Below are 22,133 nucleotides of genomic sequence, written 5' to 3'. Positions count from 1 at the left end.
ATCCAGTTGTGCATCTTAAATATATATGATTCCTATTTGTTGATTATATATGAATAAAGCTGGGCGGGGTGGCAGGGGCAATAGGAAACTTTTCTTGTTCATCTTTGTCTTCCCTGAACAGTATCTGGTACATATTAACTGATCAACTCAACATCTGTTGAATTGAATTCAGCTGGAATAAACCAGCTGACTAAAGCTAAAATTGGCTGCTTAAGGTTGATGGAACAAGAATGTGCTATCAAAGCAGCACTGAAGAATTGCATCTCTGTACAGCTAATAGTGACTGTGTGTATATCGTTAGTCAGTACCTAAGTTTAATCACATAATTTCTTCTGTGTCTATCCCACTGACATATTTTCTTTTTCTATTCTTGTTTTTACCATTTTAGGCCAGACCTTTTATACTTCATAACTCTAATGTTTCCAATGCATCTTAACTAGCATCCGGTGGCCAGATTCTCTCCACTGAATCCTTTCTGCACACAGATACCATGTGTATTTTCCTAAGTCACTGCACTGATTATGTCACCAGTGTGCCTAAGGATCTAGAAGGACTCACTATTGCCTTCCAGACATGGTCCCACCTCCTTAGCCTTGCCATTCAAAGCTGCTCCCACTGGGGCTGAACTGCCTTTCCAGGCTTCTCTCTCATCAGTCTTCTGGCCTGAGCCTAGAGTCCAGCTCAGTAGAACCTAGTCTATATGGTCCCAAGGAACCAGGACCAAGTCATTCAACAGGCATTTAAGTCAACAAATGTTTATCGTGCACCTATCATTGGATTTTGTCTCCATATAGGGAAGAACATTGTAATAAAGCAACCCAGAGATTAAAACGGGCTGCTATAATATAATTACTTAAAAGAGATGTTCCAAAGGAAATTCAAGAATTGGATGGGAGATTGGTCCAGATTACCTTTCCAATGCTAAAAATGTGTTACACTATTTACAGTTGTTCGTATAGAACATGTGTTTGTTCCCAATTCATGTTGCTTCCTCTGCCTGGAAAGCCTTTCTTCCTTTCTTTACCTATTCAATTCCTACCTGTAGTTCAAGGCTGAGATTAGAAGCCAGCTCTTCAGGAAGCCTTTCTGATTGCCCCAGAGAAGTGACTATGGCTCCCAAAGAGCATTTATCATTGAGCTTCAAACGTTCATTGCATAAGTGTCTCACTGTGTCTAACTACTAGGTTGTAGTTTCCTTGAATGTCTCATCATTTCTTTCAATCACCTTTTACCTGGTTCATAGGGAAGGGATCAATAAGTATCTGTTGCCAAATAAGCATTGTACATTTTTCTATGTGTTTAATATTTAATTAAATGTAACACATACAAGAATCTATCTAACAGCAGTCACTGAATGAGCACCATTGACCGTGTGGTCTAATTGTTCCATTCTAAGCATCTTCGCACTGGTCTTTGTCCTTTTACCTTGTAGGTGATCACTGACTTGGCAAGTTATCATCCACTTTCCAGGATTCTCAGCTATCATTTCTGCTGTCAGGAAGGTGGCAGGGAACAGGTTGACGACATCCGTCCGATGCCGTCGGCTGATGAAGGTGTTACCATAAAAATAGATGGAGTGGATGTCTATTTCATTCCCCATCCCAAATAAGTGCCAGGACACTGATTCCCCAACACACATATCAGGCTCAGGGAAGTTTCCAAAGAGGTATCCATTGAGAGCTGAAAGACAGAAGCACAGCAGTGGAAGAGACTTCCCTGCAGAGGTGAGCAGGACCCGAAACGTTGGTGGCTTCTACTATTGCATGACTGGAAAATCAGCGCTGATCACTGATTGTGATGTTCTCATGCAGAAAAGCACAGCTCCTTTCACATGTGCATAATATAGTCCCAGAAAGGAATGAGAGGTGTTGGTCTTTTGGGAAGAAAAGCACTCAATGAAAGTGACAATCAGCACACACTAAAAACAGCCTGGGAGCTGCTGTGTGGACCCAATGAGATCAGGAACAAACAGAGCACTGCTCCTACTTCCAGGAGGCTCAGCCGCCATTTTTCCCAATCCTTCATTTGCAAATTTGCCTTCCCCCCCCAACTCTGTTTTTGCAACTAGAAACCCTTTCTTCCTCCTCTTACAGCTCTCAGGACCTAGCAGAAAAGCTACACATAGTAGCTGCTTAATTCAAGTGACAAAATCATGCAGCAAAATAGAAAGGAAAGGGACTGATTAGAAGGGACTTATAAGAGATACATATTTTGTTAGTTTAAAAGCAGGGAGGAAAAACATTTTTTAGTAGGTCTTGCTGGGAAAGAATCTTACTGACTGAGCTTACGCCTTAAGTCTGGGACCTAATACTTTGAATTATCTAAATGGCAGTTGGAATTTAACCAAGTACATAAAAGGAACTTGACTTAGGGTTTCTTAAATTCAAACTGAGTTAAAAAGCTATCGTTACGTTACTAAGATAATAATGACTGGGACAGTACAATTAATTCTAAGTCATTTTTAGTAACTTTAAATAAATATATCGATAAGTCTCGTGTTGATTGTGCATCTCTCTAGACTAGTTTGTTTGTGTGTGTTTTTTCTTTGAAGTTAATTTTTTTCTATACTTGGTTAGGTCTCCTTTGCCAGTCTGAAGGATTGATTGCAAACACCTATTTCAGCATACAGGCTCATTTTTTAAAAATGTATTTTCATCCAAAAGAGTAAGAGGAGTTATTTAGGTAGCTGAGTCATAACCATCACAATTAGTAGTTTTAAGCAAGATTTGAGATCACCACACCCATTTTCTGAAGAACAGGGATAAAAGTTAACTGGTCATAGCAATGATTTGAATTTAAGTCTTCGGTTATTCCAGTCTTCATTTTTTCCCCCTGCCTCCCTCCCTTTCCTCCTCTTCCTTACTTCCTTTCCTCCTAAAATATTTTCCAAGCAGCCCCTACATCCAACGTTGCTGAAACATCCTAGGAAGGAAAAGAGCAGGTGTGCAACACAATGGAAAGAGTCAGTATATTGACAATCACACCGTGACGTGCTTTGGAATCAAACACATGTAAATTAAATTTATTTGCTATGGAATTTCTCTCTCAGGGTCTCTCAGGCAACTCTGGCACTAATTCACACTTTGACCTTTAGCAAGTCATTGATGGTCTCTTAACCTCAGTTTCTCCATCTGTAAAATTGGGGAAGTCAGATGATCTTCAGCTCCTTTCCTCTCTCCTATGTTTTTATGACAACATTGACTGTCTCGGTTAGGATGATTCTGGGAGATAGACAAGCAAAGATGGAGGGAACTTGTCAATGAATGACATGGGGTGGTTGTTTATATTGAAGATTTTCTTTATGTTCACTAGAACTCTCCAGGAAAAAAATAGAATGAGGTGCTTAATAATCCCCAAATCCTAAAATTCTGCATTAAGCCACTACTCAGGGATAGGTAAATGTTCTGTCTCAACTATCAGGATAACTATAGAAATTCCCTACGTTCAACAAATACACAGTCTGGGGCATAGTAAATGCTCAATAAATGTTGATTTAAAGAATATCTGGGAAACAAATTCACAAGTGTGTATTTAAACTCTGTGCATAGCATAGCTCTTGAAATTTAGCAGCTGCTCAGAAAATGGTTCCTGGATAATGCGAGAGGTTGCAAAAGACAGACTGTTATATAATGATTCATTCTCTTTTCTCCACTCTAAATCCACCCATCCTCTGGGCTCACCTCCTGATTCTTTCTTGATGATAACATTAATCCTTTGACTTTCTGTGCCATAGCTTTCTCATACCCAATTTATCTTTTATCTATTGCCTTGTCCCTTCTCAGATTGTTTCATTTTCTGACATGTAGTGTGTTTCATATCTCTTTCTAATCATTCTCATCACTAAGTTACAAATCTTGGAAAACTAAGTTTACCATTTCTGTGATAGTATCAGATACTCAAAGGCAGTCAGTATGTATTTGACAACATGGGAGGTACGCACCGTGCATTTTGTTACTCCTCTGGAAAACAGCATCTTCTTTGTCAACTGAATCGGGGTCAGTGCAGAAATGTCTGATATTTTCATCGAGGTACCAGCTTTGATTCTCATCCACCAGAGTAAACATTATAATGAACTCTCGGTCCACATCAGTCCTTGCTCCTGAGTATTTATTCAGGACACCTATCAAACACATTCAAAAGAGTAGAGAAAACAGCTCAAAGTGAACTTAATCAGGATGAGCGTTGCTTGCTGCCAATAGTGTCAGATAAGTGTGAAGCTTGTCGAAGACCTGGATCCACAATAGCAACCCACAACATACAAGCAACAAAGGACTTACGTGGAAATGGCAGACGATTTCCACTAGAGACAGAAGAGAAAAGTCATAAAACAGAAATCTTCACAACTGCAGACTTGGAAATCTGGCTATCCTTGAAGGAAGTCGACTTTATTGACAGACACGTTAAATCAATTAATAGGGAATAAAATAGCAAAGTGATGATATGGGCGAAATAATGAAGCAAAAGCATTCCTGGTCATTTGTATTTTTCACTTTGCTACGTATGTGTGGTGTCAGTGGGATGTGAACAGCTATTAATAGGGAATGGCCCTATTTTTTTTTTTTTTTTTTTTTTAAGCATGTAAGTTTCAGAAGGCTGTGATGGTTCTTAGGCAGAAATCCAAATTATAGTTCCTGCTAGGGTGTCAGATTGATCAAAGAGTTTCCCTAATCTTACAGAAAGCTTGGAAGAGGAACATTCTGTATAGAGCAAGGGATGTAAGCAAGACAAGACCTGAAATTTATACACACTTTTTAACCTGGGAAAAGGCTCCGGGGGGGGGGCGGGCGGCGCCTGGAAGAGCCTCCTTACCTTCCTTGCACACGAGCAGTGGGCCAATCAGCCCAGAGCAGATGTCCTTAGGAGCGTCGATGTGGGAATGGTACACCCAGGTCAGGCAGTTGGCATCTGCAGGAGCAGGGGCATATTCCTCTCTCACTGGCCAGACATAAGTGTAGTTTTTGCCAGGAGGAACCATATCATCATTCTTGTTCTTCCCAGATGTTCCATCTGGGTACAGGGCTCCTTCCAAGAAAGAATAAAACATGGTTAAAACACACAGATCTCCTGCTATAGTGGAAATGGCCAGAGTTTTGGAGTCAAACACATATGAATCAAAATGTATTTCCTGTGGGACTGAGGTAAATTACTTACACTCCAATTCAATGCCTCGATTTTCTATCAGTAAAGCTGGAATGTTAATATGTACTCCACAGGGATGTGAGAACAAGATGACACAATGTACAGGAGTGTCCTGCCCAAAACCAGGTGCTTAAAAAATGTTCATAAGGACCCCTTCTGATGGGCCTCCTGTAGCAGTCAGGAAGATTTCAATCCACTTCACTTAACATCAACTAAAGAAGGAAAGGAGAAGCAGCAGAAGAAATAATGAATGCCTCTTGTGGCCGTAGTACAGATTTAGCACCTGTATGAGGTCTCATGAGAGACAGGAAGGAAGTTATTTATTTTGCCTCCATGGATATTACAGTTCTGCTAGAGAGGTCAGAATGTGAATTATGAACACCTGGGATGACTGGAGAATAAAACGGGGTGATGTGTTGAATATAACTTGGGGTCTAGGCACGGCGGAGGGTCTACCACAGAAGGGGTGGGGCAAATGAGCATGGCATTCCCTCTCTGTCTTTTATAAGCTAAGATTGCACAAGGTTTTTCAGTTAAGGAAGGTTCTGTGCTAAAAGCAAAATAGTTTGAAAACTACCTGGGTAGAAGGCAGGAGACCAACCTGTGCAAGTTATAATTATCAATAACTTCATAGCAGGGGTGGGACTTGAGGGGCCTTGTAGGACCAGGCAGAGTTGGATGGTATTGAGAAGGCTAGAGTGTGAGGGCAGAGAGGGAGATGGATGTGGAAACACTCCAAGTTCATTCTCCATTCTCTCATTTATTCACTAATTCACTCAACAAATCTGAATTGGATACTAACTAAATGCCAGCAAATGTGCTGGCGCTAGGAATACAAATTCAAATAAAACAGCAAGAGACAGGGTATCGAAGCCAAGCCAAAGAAAAGCTATAACTAAACAAATCGAACATCACCTTTTTACAAAACAGATTCTACCATGAAACATAATTGGATTTTTGGAGAAGGACGCCAATAGAAAAGAATAACAGCAAAGCCCCTATTATATGCCAAGCATAGTGGGTACTTTGTGTATATTATCTCACTCTTCAAAGCAGCCCCATAAAGTATATATTAATATTTCCTTTTAGATTAAGTTAAGGTAATACTGCCAGCATGTGGCTGGGCCAGATTTCAATCTAGTTGTACCTTACTTCCCTCTATATTATGATACCTCCCTCACAAGTTATTGGGAATATAGTGTGTGGACTATTTTAAAAGATTTATTTACTTTATTTTTACCTGCTTTCTTTTTATGTGTATGTTTATGTAAAACTTTATTTTACATACTAACTTTTAATCTAAAAAAAAAATGAATTATTTTACAAATTAAACCCACGTACTATATAATACTAAAAAGATAAAATTAGAGAGCCAAAGCTGCATAAAGAAAACAGGAGATTAATTAGTTAGATCCCATCAGTATTAAGTATAGCTCGAAATTTTTGGTAATATGTAGGCCATATCGTTAGACCTATGTTTAATATGTATTAGGTTAATATAATTGGTTATACTTTTTTCTTCGTACAATTAAAGGAAACTCACCAATTCCTCAAGGGTGAGGAACTTTTTGCTGGTACTAAATTCTAAGAGAAGATTTTCAAGAATATAATTACATACAAATTATTGAATAATATAATGAACTATGTCATTGATGTTTTCAGGAAAGTTATCCAAAACACGTAAACATACTTTTCAATAATAAATTCTTACATTGTCTCTCAATGTATGGTGAGAATATAACCCTGAAATATATTTGACAAAACCATTTTTACTCAAAGTTAAACTGATGTAGTTTACTGCTTTCTAATTGATAATTGATCTAAACTAATAGAATAGGAGAAATCCAGTGTTACCAACCATCCATTCAACCCAAATGACACTTTTTAAAAAAAATCCTGTTACCTAGCCTCTCGGCAGCCTTTGACATTATTTCCCTCCCTCTTAAACAATTCTCCTCCCTTATCTCCCATGACGTCACACTGTGCTCCTTTGCAAGTCATTTTCAATCTATTTTTCTAGTTCATTCTCTTCTATGTGCCATTTAATGTCAGAACCCTCAACGTATAATGCTGGCTCCCTTCCTTCCATACCCAGAGCTGTCTCCATGATTGATAGCACCCATCCCAACAGTGCCCCAATCAGCTACATACCAGTGACTCCTGCTTTTATCTCCAGCCTGGACATGGCCTCTGAACTTTACACTGATATCCTACTGTCTACTGAACACCGCCACTTGTAAATCTCAAAGAGATCTCAAAAACAACCTTTCCCAAAGAACATTAGCTCTCCCTTCTCAAACCTGGTCCTTAGCCACTGTCTCCTGTCTCAGTGAAAGGCACCACCAGTATTCAATGCCACATGCCAGAAATAAAGGAAGCATTCTTATCACCTTCCTCTTCCTCCTTCACCATTTCCAAAGCACCACACGTCCTGTCCTTGCTTCTTCTTGAATTCATCCATTTATGTCCATCTCTAGCATCATGACCCTAGTCCAAACTACACCACCTCTCACTTGGACTTGGGCAGCACCTCCTAGCTGATTTTACTGCATATCTTGCCTCTCTAGTCCATTTTCCAAGCATAGCAAGAGTGATCTTTTCAACTCTCAAGTCTGATCGTATTGTTCTTGACTTAAAATCATTCCATGGCTTCCCATCACTCTTTGAATGAAGGTCAAATGTGTTGAACATAGATTGCAAGGCCTAGCGCGGTCTGGCTTAAGCAATCCTGGACTCTTTAGACGAGGGCAGTTGTCTAAAATGCATTCACACAGAGTAAAGGGCAGTAGACATAGTGGTTAAGTTCACAGTCACCGAACTTAGACTCCCTGAAATCACATCTTATCTCCATCACCTGTTAACTATAAGATTTGGGCAATTTCCTTCTCTTCTATGCATCTGAATTTCTTATCTGTAAGAACATGCTTATAATAATAATTATAATCCCTACCTCAGAGAGCTGTGGAGGCTTACATGACCTAATATCTATAAAACATCTATCACAGTGCCTGGTACATGGTAAGTATTCAATAAACCTCCGTTATTAGTTATTAATAGCACTTGCCTAAGCTTTTAATTATTGAAGTAAATACATTATGTGTGAAATTGCTTGACACATGTCTGTCTCTCATGTTAGACTGTAAGTTCCATGAAAACTTGGTTTGTTTTTGCTCAAAAATGTGTATGCAAGATCTACCCCAGCGCTGGGTATGCTGGGTGCTAAACACATATCTGTGAATACAATAATGAACGAGTAGCGTGCCCATACACCATCTTTATCCAAAATCCTGTGACTAAAATGCATGGCTTGGAAGCTTCTGAATTTATATATGGAGAGCTACAGGTCAGGAACTGGGGAAGTGTGGGTGGGTCGTGGTCTTGCCTTGAAGCTTCGACTGAGATGATTCCTTTTTCTTTGATTATATGATACCAATGAATACAAATAGCAATTTTCCTAGAGATTCTTTTATTCACAATGCATTCCATGTGCTTCCTTTTTGCTTATTATTATTGGCAGTTGTTGCTGGCTATCATTGAAAGGTGGTACAGGAGTGTTTCAGAAAGGAAGCATCAAAGACAGTAGCCTTTAGCAGAGAAGTTGAGATCAGCTTACACTAAGACACCCTCCCTACAGCCAAGGCTGTTACTGGGACAGGACTCTGGAACCTGTTGATGTGTGCTGCTCTCCATCCAATGTGCTACCCAGTCATGACTGATTGGCAAGGAACAACGTCAGTGTGCTGTTGTGGAGCAGGTGCTAAGGAAGCCCCGGACTCAGTTCTGTATCAACATAAACAAGAGTGAGACAAAAGGGAGGAAGGAAATAAGGGAAAGAGAAAAAGAAGAGAAAGAGAGGGTATGGGAAGAGAAGGAGACAGAGAGAAGACAAATGAATATGTGTAATCCTTGTGCTCTTAGAATCCCTTTCACCGTAACTGACAGGTGCTTTGATTATGAGATACAGACAAGACACCAATAACAAAGGGTTGATATTTACCTTCTGAATCTTTCTTGTAGAAAACGCCGTGTGGATGCAAAGAGTAAGGTCGAGAAGCAAAATTCTTTAAATGGATGACAATCACATCACCCACTTCAGCCCTCACGATGGGGCCCAAAAATCCAAGCCAGGGAGGTTTGGGGATCTCTGTGGAGTAGGTGTCATCTGTGTAGTGTCTGTAAACAGCTTTTTTGTAAAGACCACCTATCCTGTTGGGCCCTCTTTCGAGAAATAAGGTGGCAAGTCTAAAAATAAGAAGGAAAATATTTTAAAATTGAAATTAAAAGAAAAATTGTAATAGCTTACCTTAACAAGTTGTAAAGTACTTGCATGTATGGCTTCTCATTTGGTGTTCACTGTAACCCAGTGACTTCTGTAGAGCTGCTGAGATTATCCTCACTTTACAGATGAGGAAACCGAGGCTAAGAGAGTTAAGTGACAAGCCAAAAAGCACAAATAGTACTCACAACCAAACTAAAACAAAACCAAATACTCTAAAGTCACAGTGTCCATTTGCCCTTTTTCATTCAACATGCTCCCCTTTTATTTTTCATCGAACAAACACTTAATGTACACTTACGGCAGTCCCAGCACTTTGCTGCATGCTGTGAAAAGATACAAGAGTTCATGATGTAATCATAGAAAAATTAAGGAACTGCACAGAACAGTATATGAGTATGTAAGTCCCAACTGAGTGGTTGATGCAACAGATACAGGCTCAGTTTTTCTAGAAATGTATTTGTTCAGAGAAGAAAAAGATTTCTGAGGGTAGAAAAGTTCAAAAAACACCTCATGAGAAATGCAAGAATTAAGGAGAAGTAGGATTAGCTCACACAATGGAAAAGTGAGGACACAAAGCAGGGACAGAGCATAAGCAATGAGAAGGAAGCAGTGCGCATAATACTGGGGGACAGGAGGTTATAGACCAGGGCCCAAGTCTGAAAGGGGAGGAAGATATTACATGGATGCATGTAATATCTTTAAAAAGACTGACCATGAACTTGAATTTCAGGTTGAAGAATTTAGGATTTATCTTGGAAGTGCTAAGGACGTACAGAGGCTTTTCATAGAGTGACATGATAATTAGTATTTAAGGACCATCCTATGGCAGTGATGTGCAAGTTTACAGGAGCCAGGCAAAGGGGTGAGCAAAGATGAGGGGCAGGGAGGTTGTCAGGAGACCAGCAGGGGTGATGCAACAGAAAGAAAGCGTCGGCTGTGAAAAAATAGGATTCTAAGACCTGATGTGACTGGATGTCCTCCTGGGGCCCCAGGGTGAAAGGGACCCTCCTCAGGGTCTGGGAGCCTGAGGCAAGAGCAGCCATAGTGCCACCAACTTGGAGGTGGCCATACCATCTTTTCCTGGGCAAGTGGAACTCCCTTCACAACTCTCAGTCTCTGTGCTTAGCGTAGGGCTCCAACCCTAGCTCCAATCCCAGAAGTACTGGCTTCCGCTTGAGGAAAAGAGCTACCACTCCTGGGTGCAGCCATCACCTTGTCGCTATGCCCCGCTGAGGGTGAGAGGAAAGTCCTGCTCTCACACACACTCCTGACGTGCACACGCATGCCTTCCCTCTCAGTCGTTCAACAATCTTCAATTATGCCAAGTCCTGTCCTCAGTCTTGGGGATACAGAGAAAAAAAGACAACAACTTGAAGGACTGTCATTTTAGAAGAGAGTTATTTGAACACAGCTTATGTCCTGGGGCATCTAATCATCTGGAGTAGAAGACAGATCAGGGGAGGTTTCCTAGAGGAAGTAATGCCTAAACATGGTTTCAAAGAGCAGAGAGGAATTACCCTGGCAAAGAATAAGGAAAGGGCTGGTGTAGTAGACATTTTGGAGTTTTGCCAACTCAGCGCCCACGCTCCATACTTTGATCTGAGAGCATATCTTCTCATTCCCATGTTAAGTGTTTTGGAGGAGGCTCCACCCCCAGCTCCAGTGATGGAGCAAGTGACTCAGCCTAACCTATCAGACACCAAGTCCCCTCAGATACTGCTGGAGGGAGGCCTTGTGATCCAGGCCTGGCCAATTGGGGGGATTCCTCCCCTAACCAAACCACCCTGGTTCGCAGTGAGCAGTACAGGGACAGCCACAGAGTGACTAGTTGGTTTAATCCAAGGGATGCTAGAGAATTTTGAAGGATCTTTTTCTTGAGCACTTGGAATGAGGGATGTGAGTCTAGAGCTTCTGGCAACATATGGGCAACCCAAGGAGAGAGTCTGCCTGGGAACTCTTGCATGTTCCTCTAATCTCTTACATTTAGCTATTTATGTCTTCCCTCTAATCAACCTTTACGTACTTCCATCATCATATTCATTTTTGTTGTTTTCTTTTCTCATTATTGTACTCTATTCTCTTTTATTCACTTCCCATAATTCAATGATTTGTTTTAAAAAAAAAAAGGATTAAGCACCTACTAGGTGTCATTCAGCACCTCTCTTTTCTACTCTTTTGTGTCCCCCTGCCCAACCCTTTTCTGTTTGTTGTTGTTGTTGTTGTTGTTGTTTTTGTTGTTGTTTTCTCTTTCCCAATTCTTCCTTGGATTGGAAGCTGAACCTGGCGGTTGGGGAGACAGAGCTTTGCTGCCTCTGGGAGGAATGGCCCTGCGATTCCTGGGGAGCTGGCCATTTTTTTGCCTATCTCTGGCTCCTCTATGGGAGGACTGAACACGGCTTCTTCCTTTCTCCCAGGAACAGCCCCCCCACACACACATACCTCCACTGGCTCCACACCAACGGCAGGGCAGGGTTGACATATGTGGGTGTCTGGGCAGGCTAGTAATCTGGTGCTTTGGGCACATAAATAATATGGGGCTCATTCAACCAATATTTGCAAAAATGCTTGTTCAGATCTTATTTGGAGGAAAGACTGAGAATGCTGAGGAAGGGAGAAGGTGGTCTGGTGGTGGCAGTTCTTACCTTCTTCTTGGTCACAAGAAGCCCACCCTACAGTTCATGGGACCAATCTTCCTTCGAAGGGATTTCAGTGACCACCTGTTATTACTGGAGTACATCCCCTGGGGTCTTCTCCTTCCACCTCCCAAACCACACCTCAAGTAAGTGATTCTTTCCAACCACATACAATACTCACCCCAGAGAAGTTCTGGAAGTTGTCATTTTCTCCACCTTCAATGTCATTTCCAGTGAATTTTGTTCCCCCAGTGATACCTCCAACACCCCAGGGATGTTCTAGTGTCCTTCAGAGCTGAGGCCCAGGTGCTCCATCTCTTTATCTGGCTCAGCTGAGGACCCCTGAAAGCTCTCCCACCTCCAAAGCCAAGGGCATTCTTGTTAAAAGGGGTTTTATTGCTGACAGGTTTGACCATAGTCCATCATCATATTAGTTTGGGACAGGCTAGATGCCTCAGCTGGTTAGAGTCAGGAAGTAACAAGGTTGTGAAGAAATCACTTTCAAACCATGCTATGTTCTGTTTAAATGCTTTTTTAAAAAATTGTGTTGAGTTATAAGCTTCAGTTTATAAATTACAAAAAGATAAGGTGGCTGCAAACCCTACTTGTCACATCCCTAGGAGGAAGAAAAGAGTCTTTGGAAGGCAGACTCAGCAAACCAAATCTTATTAGGCCACTTGTTGGATTTCTGGAAAGAGGTTCAGTGGATATTTTCTTGTGGCCACATACACTACCCTGGACCTAGGCATCATTGGATATACAGTTGACCCTTGAGCAGCACAAGTTTGAACTGTGTGGGTCCACGTACACACAGATTGTTTTCAATAAATAAAGTTGGCCCTTTGTATCTTTGGGTTTCACATCTGCGGATTCAACCAACCTCAAATAGGAAACAGTATTTTTGCATTCTCAATCGTGGATTTCCAATTGCAGATCAAAAATACTGTTGGACGTCTGCTCCTCTTAACTTCTCTATTATAGATTCCCAACACACACAGACACACAGACACACACACACACACACACACACACAAACACACACACACACACACACACACATGCAAATGCATGCTGAGCAAGAGTTACTTATCACAAACTGTCTGGCAGAACCACCCAAACAAGAAGTGAGCATATCAGAGGGAGGGGAAGCGTTTACTGACTTCCTACAGCATTTGTTGTATATGCTGCATACTTTAGCCCTGAGTTATACACTGTCTTGTTTTACACCTTTCTGGACCTGTGTCAGTCTAATCACCTAAACAGCCAGTAGTCACCCCAAGAGGGGATTAGTTTTGCTAAAGCAGTGGTTCCAAATTGTCCACCCATGTACTAACTGTATCAGAATTATCTGGGACATCCGCCGAAAATTTTGGTCCCCAGACCCCATTTCAGGGCAACTGAGTCAGACTTTCTGGTGTTAGGGCTGTGGCATCTGTATTTTTCCTAAGCTTCCTAAATGATTATTATGGCAGAGCTTTCTAGTGCTTACCCGTTCTGATTCTGCTTTCCTCCCAACAGAAGGGGAAAGCAGAACTTTTGCAATTAGGTGGAACTGTGGGATTTTGACAGATGAATGGATGTGACATGTGTCTTTCCCAGGCCATGGAACCTAACTGCCATTTCAATACTCCCTCACTTCCTCTGCTGCACGAAAAGAAAGCCTCAAGTGAAGATAGAGAGGCCTCCAGATCCAAGCAGCCTGGCTTGCCATTTTGCGCAAGGAGGACAGTTGTCCTGGAGACATAGGGCCCTCTGTGAACCTGAGTGGATGAGAAGTACACTTCTATGGTGTTAAGCCCCTGAGATTCGGGGGTTAGTTGTAAATATAACACAACCTGACCTATTCTAATACAATTTTGACATGCATGCAAGTTTGGAAATCACATTTCTGTAGCACCTAGCACAAAAAACATAGAAATTATTTGAAACTATGGGAACTATTAAAAGTGGAAAAGGTAGGGAAGGGGTGGAAGTAAGAGAAAGCAGTCTTTTTAGTGACTATGCAGCCAACTACCCCTAAGAACACATTATGCATTTGTAGCAGGAGAGCTAGATGAGTCGTAGAAGATGTAAATCTTGCCCAAGGAACAAAGCAAGGGGGTGACTTCACCGGGGCCCTCCACAAGAAGCAGCCTGCGGTTTAGCTAGAGTGCACACATGAGAATGCCTGCATTGGTGGGCTGTGTGTTGTTGATAGGGTAGCCCCAGGATGGCCCCTTTGTGAGGGACTCACAAGCACTCCCTCTCAGGTTCATTCCCAGCCTGCGGGCTACCGTTCTGACTGAAGCTGAGCAGGGTCTAATCCTGCTGTGAAGGAATCCAGGTAGGGTGGGAAGTTTCACATTAGCAACTGCTTTAAAGACCAATGGGGATGTCAAACTTTCGCGTTGCAAGGCCAGGGGCAATACTCTGAAGGGAGACACCTTCCCAAAGCAGCAAGAATCAGCTACCAGCGCGGAGGTGGCATCCGGGTTAGATGAGAAGTTTGTAGGTCACAGGGGGTGTGCACCTCACCAGCACCACTGTCCCCCACAACTTGGATCTCTTAGTGGGATTTTCCCCGCATCCAGTCAATCATTCCGAGCAACTGTTGAACCTCTACTGTATATGGGACATTAAACTAGAGATTGGGGCCAAGATGTGTGAATCTCAATCCTGGCACTCAAGATACTAACATCTGGTTGGGAAGACAAAACATATGCATTGGAGGATAAAGAGCAACACTCAGTTTTTTATATGAAGTGTCAAGTACATCATAGAGAGCCTGAGTATGTGCGGGGTGGTGGGAGAAACAAGGTGAAGATGAGCTTCCAAGTAACACCGGCAGAGGGTACGGTCAGAGCAAACGTGTGAGACCATCAGGGTCACAATATGGACAAGCACCAGTTGTCTAAGCTTGAGAAGGGGCCTTGTTCACCAAGGAGAAAACAGGACGAGATTGAGACAAGTGACACTCAGCAAAGAGAAGGGTGGAGATGGTGATTACACATTGCAACTCAGGTATAGACACACCCTCCCTAATTAGATTAACAATTTTAAAGCCATCCCATCCAGGTGATGTGCTCCTTGTCACATACTCTCATCCTGGTTCCTTAGTACCACCTACCGTGTTTCCCCGAAAATAGATCCACCCGGACCATCAGCTCTAATGCGTCTTTTGGAGCAAAAATTAATATAAGACCTGGTATTATATTATATTATATTATATTATATTATATTATATTATATTATATTATATGACCAGGTCTTATATCATAGTAAAATAAGACCAGGTCTTATATTAATTTTTGCTCCAAAAGATGCATCAGCTCTAAACTGATGGTCTGGCTAGGTCTTATTTTCGGGGAAACACGGTAAGTCTTGAGTTCTTCCTTCTCCGACTTCATTTCCACAAAAACCCCTCGGAAAACACATAAGGTGTGTTAAAAACAAATTCACATGGTAAAGGGAAAAGAGAATGAGCTCAAATCCCAACTCCCCCACTTGATCTTGTGAGATTTTGAGGAAGTGACTTAACTTCTCTAGACCCCTGTTTCCTCGGCTATAAACCGGTGACCATGACAGAGCCATCACGAGGAGTAAACGAGATGACATGTGGCACTCCATGCACGGCGCCTGGGACAGTGAGGGCTCAATCAGCAGTAGTTATGGGAGTTATGATTATTTCTCGCAAAGCTCTAATTAGAAAAGAGGACAATGTGACCTTTGAGGTCTCTTTCCCACAAAGCCCTTGCTCTCCAGAGAAGCCCTCGAGATAGGAGAACTACCATGAGGACTAGCATTTCTTGAGTGCTAATCCAGTGCCAGGCACCACATCTGAGCATTTACAGATCTCATGTCATTGGAGCCTCCTGATATCCATCCTTGTGGGCTGATAATGGCTTCCAAGAATAAGTCCACGTCCTAATTCCCTTATTTGAGAAAGGGCCTTTGCAGATGTGATTAAGTGAGTAAGGATTTTGAAATAAGAAGATGATCCTGGATTATCTGGGTGGGTCCTAAATGCCACCAAAAGTGTTCTTATAACAGGCAGATTAGACACACATAGAAGAGAAGGGGATATGAAAATGGTGGCAGACATTGGAGTGATGCCCCTGCCTCAAGCCAAGAATTGCCAGCAGCCACCAGAAGCTGGAATAGGCAATGAATGGATCCTCCGTTAGAGCTACCAGAGGGAGTGTGGCCCTGCCGACATTTCAGACTTCTGGCCTCCAGAACTGGCAGAGAATCAATTTCTCTTGTTTTAAAGCACCCAATTTGTGGTAATTTGTTACAGCAGCCACAGGAAACTCATACAACCCCTGCTTGAAGCGAGGACTGTCATTATCCCCATTTTACTGATGAGAAAATTGAGGCGAAGAGAGATTCAATTACTTGCCTAGTAAGTCGAGCAAGAATTCTAAGCTTCTCTGTTGATACCAGAATCCTACATCCACCAGTAAAGGCTGCCTTGGCATCTCTGTTAGACCACCGCTGGCCTACATGTGGCTGAGAAAACACACCCTGGATCTCCTGGTCCCCCTGACCAGGGCAGAAGATCTGTCACCCCTCTGCATGGCATGGAAAGCTTTTATGACAATGCCTGAAACAGTAAGGACTTAGCTATTATGTTGTCTATGAGTTCTCTCAAACACCATTAATCAGGCGTTGGGAAACGAAAGAGGGGGACCAAGAGGGTGTTCATCAAGGATGAGAAATAAGGAGAACTGAGGTAGGGGAGCATGGCAGGGACTGCCAGCTGCCTTGCAATATTCATGTTCCCCTTCGTTCTTAGTAATAGAATCGAATCCTGCTTTTATTCAAGCTGAAAAGCACATAGCTAAGAGACTATATTTCCCAGCCCCCTTTGTGGCTTTGAGTGTACAACGAGACGTAAGTAGAATTGGTTAGGTGGGGGTTCCATGAGAAACTTTTAAAGGGCTGATGCAGCAGGAATTGTGACACTTCTACTTTTTTCTTCCTCTCTTCCTTCCTGGAACATAGACATGAGGGCTGGAGTCCCAGTAGTCATCTTATGACCATGAACTTATGAACTTTCTTGAGGAGTGAAATCACATGCAAAGGATAGTGAGTTAGAAATATAGAAAGCCCCTGAAATCCTATCATATGAGCTGTTCCACCAGCCTTGGACTGCCCACCTCTGGATTTCTTTTAGAAGAGATTACAAAACCCTAATTTGTGTAACCCACTCTATTCTTGTCTCTACTGGTAGCCAAAAGCAATCACTAACTGATACAGGGAATAACAGCAACCCTAGGAGAGTCACATGGCATTAGACCACCCACATGATTTTTTTCGGCTGGTAAGATAGAAGTGGAGATTTGAAAGTCACTGTCTGTCAAGATCAAGCCCTAATGGGATGATATCCTTTATTTCAAGGCTTACAAAAACCTCTCTCTCTCACCCGACCTGCTTCCCTTCAGATGTCTCTTTCAGATAGACATATGGGTGTCTCCTTCACACCTGTCCGAGGGCCTGGTCCTAGGGGATGCTCCAAACCCTTTGCCATCACCTAGGCCGACAGGGATGTGGTCAAGTGAACTCCCTTAACAGACCGGACAAAACTGGTGTGTGAGCAGCGGTCAGCCTCACTCATGTCCAAGTGTGGTTTTCTACCTGTGCGTTAGCACCCACGAAAACCCCTGCATTTTCCTGGGAAGAAAAAGCCTGCATGTGTGCTCTTTGCTTAATGAGGTCTTTGGTGAGAATTGTGGTTTCAAATAAGGTGACCCCACTCTGGTTCCATTAAAGGCCAGCTTTTACCACCGAAGCACAGTCACCCCTTAATTATGTGCTTTATGAGCCCCTGCAGGAATGGCATGAATGGATCAAATGCTGACACCATCCCCAAGCAAATCAAAGGAGCCCTGTGTGCCCAGTAAGCTTGACAGGGAAGAGCAGGAACACACGCATCAGGAAAAAAGAACATTTCCTAAATAGAATATAACTCCTCTGTCCTATACTTTCTAGGAAATATCATGCTACAGTCTTAATTATATTTTTGAACCTTATAATCAAGCAAGGATTACCAAGTTGAAAAGTTAAATTGCACCCTTGACTGCTATAGTGTCTTGGTAAAATGATTTCAATTTGTTTCCTATCTCATCATTGTGACCCGGGATTTATTAGGCTCGTGGCACTGCCTAATTTTGGTTTCTAAGCTTTTTTACACCACTGAAACTTTGGTACTTACCTCCTATTCCCCTAATTTTTGTAAGTTTAAGGATCATAGTTCAACTTCCTTGTTACACAGTTAAGAAAATTGATGTTCAGAGAGATTATATGACATGCTCCAGATTACACAGCCAGTGGGGGCAGAGCAGGGACTGGAAGTCAGGTCTCCTGATTCCCGTTTCAGGCTCTTTTCACTCATAATGGAATACTGGGCACCTGGCTCCCGTGGACCTCTAAATACCACGCATGTGTCTCAATATCCTGAATAGCAGACTGTCCTCAGAAATGCTGTTTGCTCATCCTACCAGAGGCCGAGTGAAAGACAGGGTGGCATCATCCAGGAGGATTCCTTGCTCCTGGGGAAATGAGACTGCGCAGAGCACACATACTGAACTCCGTGCACGTCTCACAGTCACGGCATCTTCATATGTGGCACTTGTGGCACCTGTGACATATGAATTGTGACACCTGTGATATGTGTCCTGTGGTCTTCAAACAAGGGTCAGCAGCCTACCACAATTGTGCCTTTTTAGGGACTTGCCCTGAGACGTCTGCCCCACCAATAGCAGCACTTCCTGACGTGACTGTTGATAAAACACAATACACGTTGTGCACTCACTCAGGCTCCCCTTTCAAGAGTCAGGAGTCAGCCCTGCAGGAACACTCTTCCACTAGAAGGGAACATGCGGGGCCTGTTGCATCCCAGGTATGACATCTAGTATGTCAGCTGCTCCTAAAAGGCAGGAGTCCTCTCATATGAAAGCACAGCATTTGTTAAACCACCTCATTCTAATCTGACACTAAACTGTGTTTTAGTCATGGTTCTTCTTTTTTTCCTTTTGTTTTTCACCATAACTGTTTTCATACATTTTACTATACTTTCTTCAAAGCACCATCAGATGCCTGAAAAACAGAGCCCTGACTTTTTCCTGCAACCAGTTTTGTGGAAATAGCATCCTAGTATCTGAGTATTTAAAGCGCTTTAGGTTTCTGAATGAACAGATAACTTGTTTGGTCACTGACACCAGTGATCATTTTCAGTGTCTCTCTGGGAAGAGTGACACGTGAGACTAAACCTACCTTTGGTAAGAATTGACTCTTTCGGGAAATTTCTTATTACTGGAATCCATGGCTTCCTCAAAACTGAGTTTAGTTCAGTGAGAAACGATCATCTTTTGCCAAGAAACAAGTTGCACAGTGAAAAAATATAGGCTCTGGAGCCAAAAAAAATGTGAGTTTGGTGCCGCCTTTACTCTGCAAATTCTGGCAAATACTTAATGGAACCTCAGCTCCTGGCTTATAAAATGGGAATAATGACATGTATAGCAGCCATGAATTAAAAGTCTCTTGTGGAATTCCTGAGTAAAGTAAAGAAAACCAGGCATTTTAGGAGAAAACAGAATTCTGGGCTTGTTACTCAACCATATAGAAAGGTAGTCCCATATCCCATCGAGCTTAAAGACTATACTCACTGCACTCAATGTCCATACACATCTTTAATAGTCTTGGATCCAATAGCTGCTCACAACAACCATTTTCTATTGAGCCCTTTCTGCGGACAGCAGAGAAAGGGTGCTAGCAGTTAGTGTAGCTTTCAATCCCACGCCCATTTGTCACAGTCAAGACTACCACCACATTTGGGATTCAAAGAAGTCAAAAGCTTTCTTTGGAAATAGCCTTCTGGACATTAAATTTCCTGGTACAAAGCTTAAGGAAAAGTCTTTCTTGGCAGCCTGGCTGACACAAACACCACTTTTCTTAAATTAAAAAAAAAAAAAAAAAAATCTATGACTATGTCACCTTTGGGTATAACCTGGAAGGTTTGTGTTCAAGCCAACGGGATCTTTAGTCTTTCCCCAGGGCAGGGGCACTTGGCTCTAAAGACTTGTTGCCAGTCCCCGTGCTGTTCCTAAATCCTATCAACTAACCTCATCTTTAGAATATGGAACTTAAATGTTAAATGCAGTGGGCTCTGCTTATCAGAAAAGAAGCAAGCATTCGATTATTCAACAGTTATTGCCAGAACATCTCAAAAGATGTTCAAGAAGCACAAAGTTGAAAATATGCATGACAACTTCTGGATCCGGGCCGTGATTTCAGAGGGAGTTCCAGGGAACAAATAAGAGACATAAGACACTGGACCCTGCAAGGGAGAGGGGAAGCAAGGGCATTTTCTGCAAAAAGAAAAACTCAGGGACACAGAACACTCTAGAAACATTTCACCTAGCTACACCATGGGTTCTGGGAATAGGATATTGCCCTCAGAGTGAATGAGTCTGGGCTGAAACAAGACTCTCACCAGTGAAAAAGCCATTTCTAAGTGGACTCAAGGAAGCTCTTAAAACACCAGCCAAATCTCTTATAACTGCTTCCTCTTTTAAACATTGTAAAACAAAACATAACTACCTATAGCAAACTTATTTCCAATGATGATTTTTCATTCCCAAAATAAAAACTAAGAAAACACTGTGTGTTTCAACAGTGAAGAATTCTTGAAAATCCTCAGATTTCCATCCCAAGCATTGCCATTGAGTTTTGTTCATGTGTTTGTTTTTGTTTTTTTACAAACTAAGTCCAGACCCCCCTGGAAGTCACTAGTGGTGCCAGGCGAAAATTATCCATTTATAGAATAACCCATTATTCAAACACCTGGTTGTATATATGGCTCTTTACAGACAAAGTTGTGAATAGAAATCTCAACAAATAGTTGGAGTTAAGAATGTCTCTTCCAAATTACACACCCACCCAGGCAAGGGCTTTCCAAGCAAACACAAAACCCCTTCTATTTATTTAGATCAACTCACCCCATTATAACTACCCCCCAAGAATGCAACCTTCCCCATGTCAAGTCAAAAGGAAGTCAAACCTGGGAGTCTGTGAGGACCCCAAGCACACTCACTTGTCTTCTGCGAAACTTTTCCCAGTAATAATATTCTTCCCCTGGGGTACATAGTCCCAGTATTCTTCCACAATCCCAACGTGGTATGTTCTGGTAACTGCACCAGCCAGCCCAGATACACCCAGGAATGTGATGAGAAGGATGCAGTCAGACTGCTGCTTCCGAGGCATTTGTGGCAATAACTCAGGCAAGCAGCCGCGCAGGATGCAACCCTGCCCGTCCCTCCCCCTTACTTGGAGCTAGTTATAAATGAGAAATGGACAAGGCCCAGCTCCTCCTCCTTAGGTAGCTTAGGGTTGGGACAGAGGCTGACAACTCCTATAGTAGAGCAAGCTTGATGGGGCAGTTGCTATGACGACAAAACCTTTGCCAGCAATCCAAGAAATGTGTAACTGGCTTATTTGTTTTATGTCCAAGCCAAACAAGTCTGCTTCTGTATGTTTGGGTGCTCTGCTCTGCCATTAGTCATCATTACCAAGAATGGCAGTGCACCTAGTTGGTCTGAGAGATTCCCCCGCCTTCTTCCTCTTTTTTTCTCCACACCTATTACAGGAACATATTAAAATCTGAAAACTGGGCTGGTCTGAACGGAGCATCAAGAAATATCTCAAGCAATAAAGAAGGCTTCATCTCTCTCAGGAGCACAGAAGGTGTGATGCAATCACCCTCCACCATCTCTAACTTGTTTTATAAGGCTACATGAAACAATCAACTCACATCATAAAGTTCATAACAACATTGTAAAACCTCATTAATTCTCAATTTGCTCATGTACCATCTCCCCCAAATTCTAATCCCACCAACAAAAATTATGAGCTCAATCACCCAGTTCAGCCAAAATTCTGGAAGCCATCACCCCCAAGCAGTGAGCTGCCTTTCTGAGGATGAGTGAAAATGATACAGAAGTAGTACCCTTCAAGCACATGAAGACAAAATTCAGTAGCAGTTCATTGGATTAAAAGAGTAAAGGGAATGCCCATTCTTCTGTGTGCTCTCCTCTGTGACCTAG

At 42.3% G+C, this 22,133-nt stretch overlaps 1 protein-coding gene across 1 annotated transcript in view; it reads right to left on the bottom strand.

The window, feature by feature from the left end:
- Window positions 1-21,294, bottom strand: part of HEPHL1 (hephaestin like 1) — a 57,340-nt gene extending 36,046 nt beyond the window's left edge. Inside the window, exons 1-5 of the mRNA XM_033120699.1 lie at window positions 21,125-21,294; window positions 9,137-9,381; window positions 4,810-5,022; window positions 3,941-4,120; window positions 1,426-1,680 (exon numbers count right to left, since the gene is read on the bottom strand). Coding sequence (XP_032976590.1) covers window positions 1,426-1,680; window positions 3,941-4,120; window positions 4,810-5,022; window positions 9,137-9,381; window positions 21,125-21,294 — 1,063 coding nt within the window. The remainder of the gene's footprint in view (window positions 1-1,425; window positions 1,681-3,940; window positions 4,121-4,809; window positions 5,023-9,136; window positions 9,382-21,124) is intronic.
- Window positions 21,295-22,133: the final 839 nt, after the last annotated feature.

This window comes from Rhinolophus ferrumequinum, chromosome 11 (assembly GCF_004115265.2).
Source record: "Rhinolophus ferrumequinum isolate MPI-CBG mRhiFer1 chromosome 11, mRhiFer1_v1.p, whole genome shotgun sequence".
In the NCBI taxonomy this organism is placed as follows: domain Eukaryota; kingdom Metazoa; phylum Chordata; class Mammalia; order Chiroptera; family Rhinolophidae; genus Rhinolophus; species Rhinolophus ferrumequinum.
This window is presented reverse-complemented; position numbering and strand designations above follow the sequence as displayed.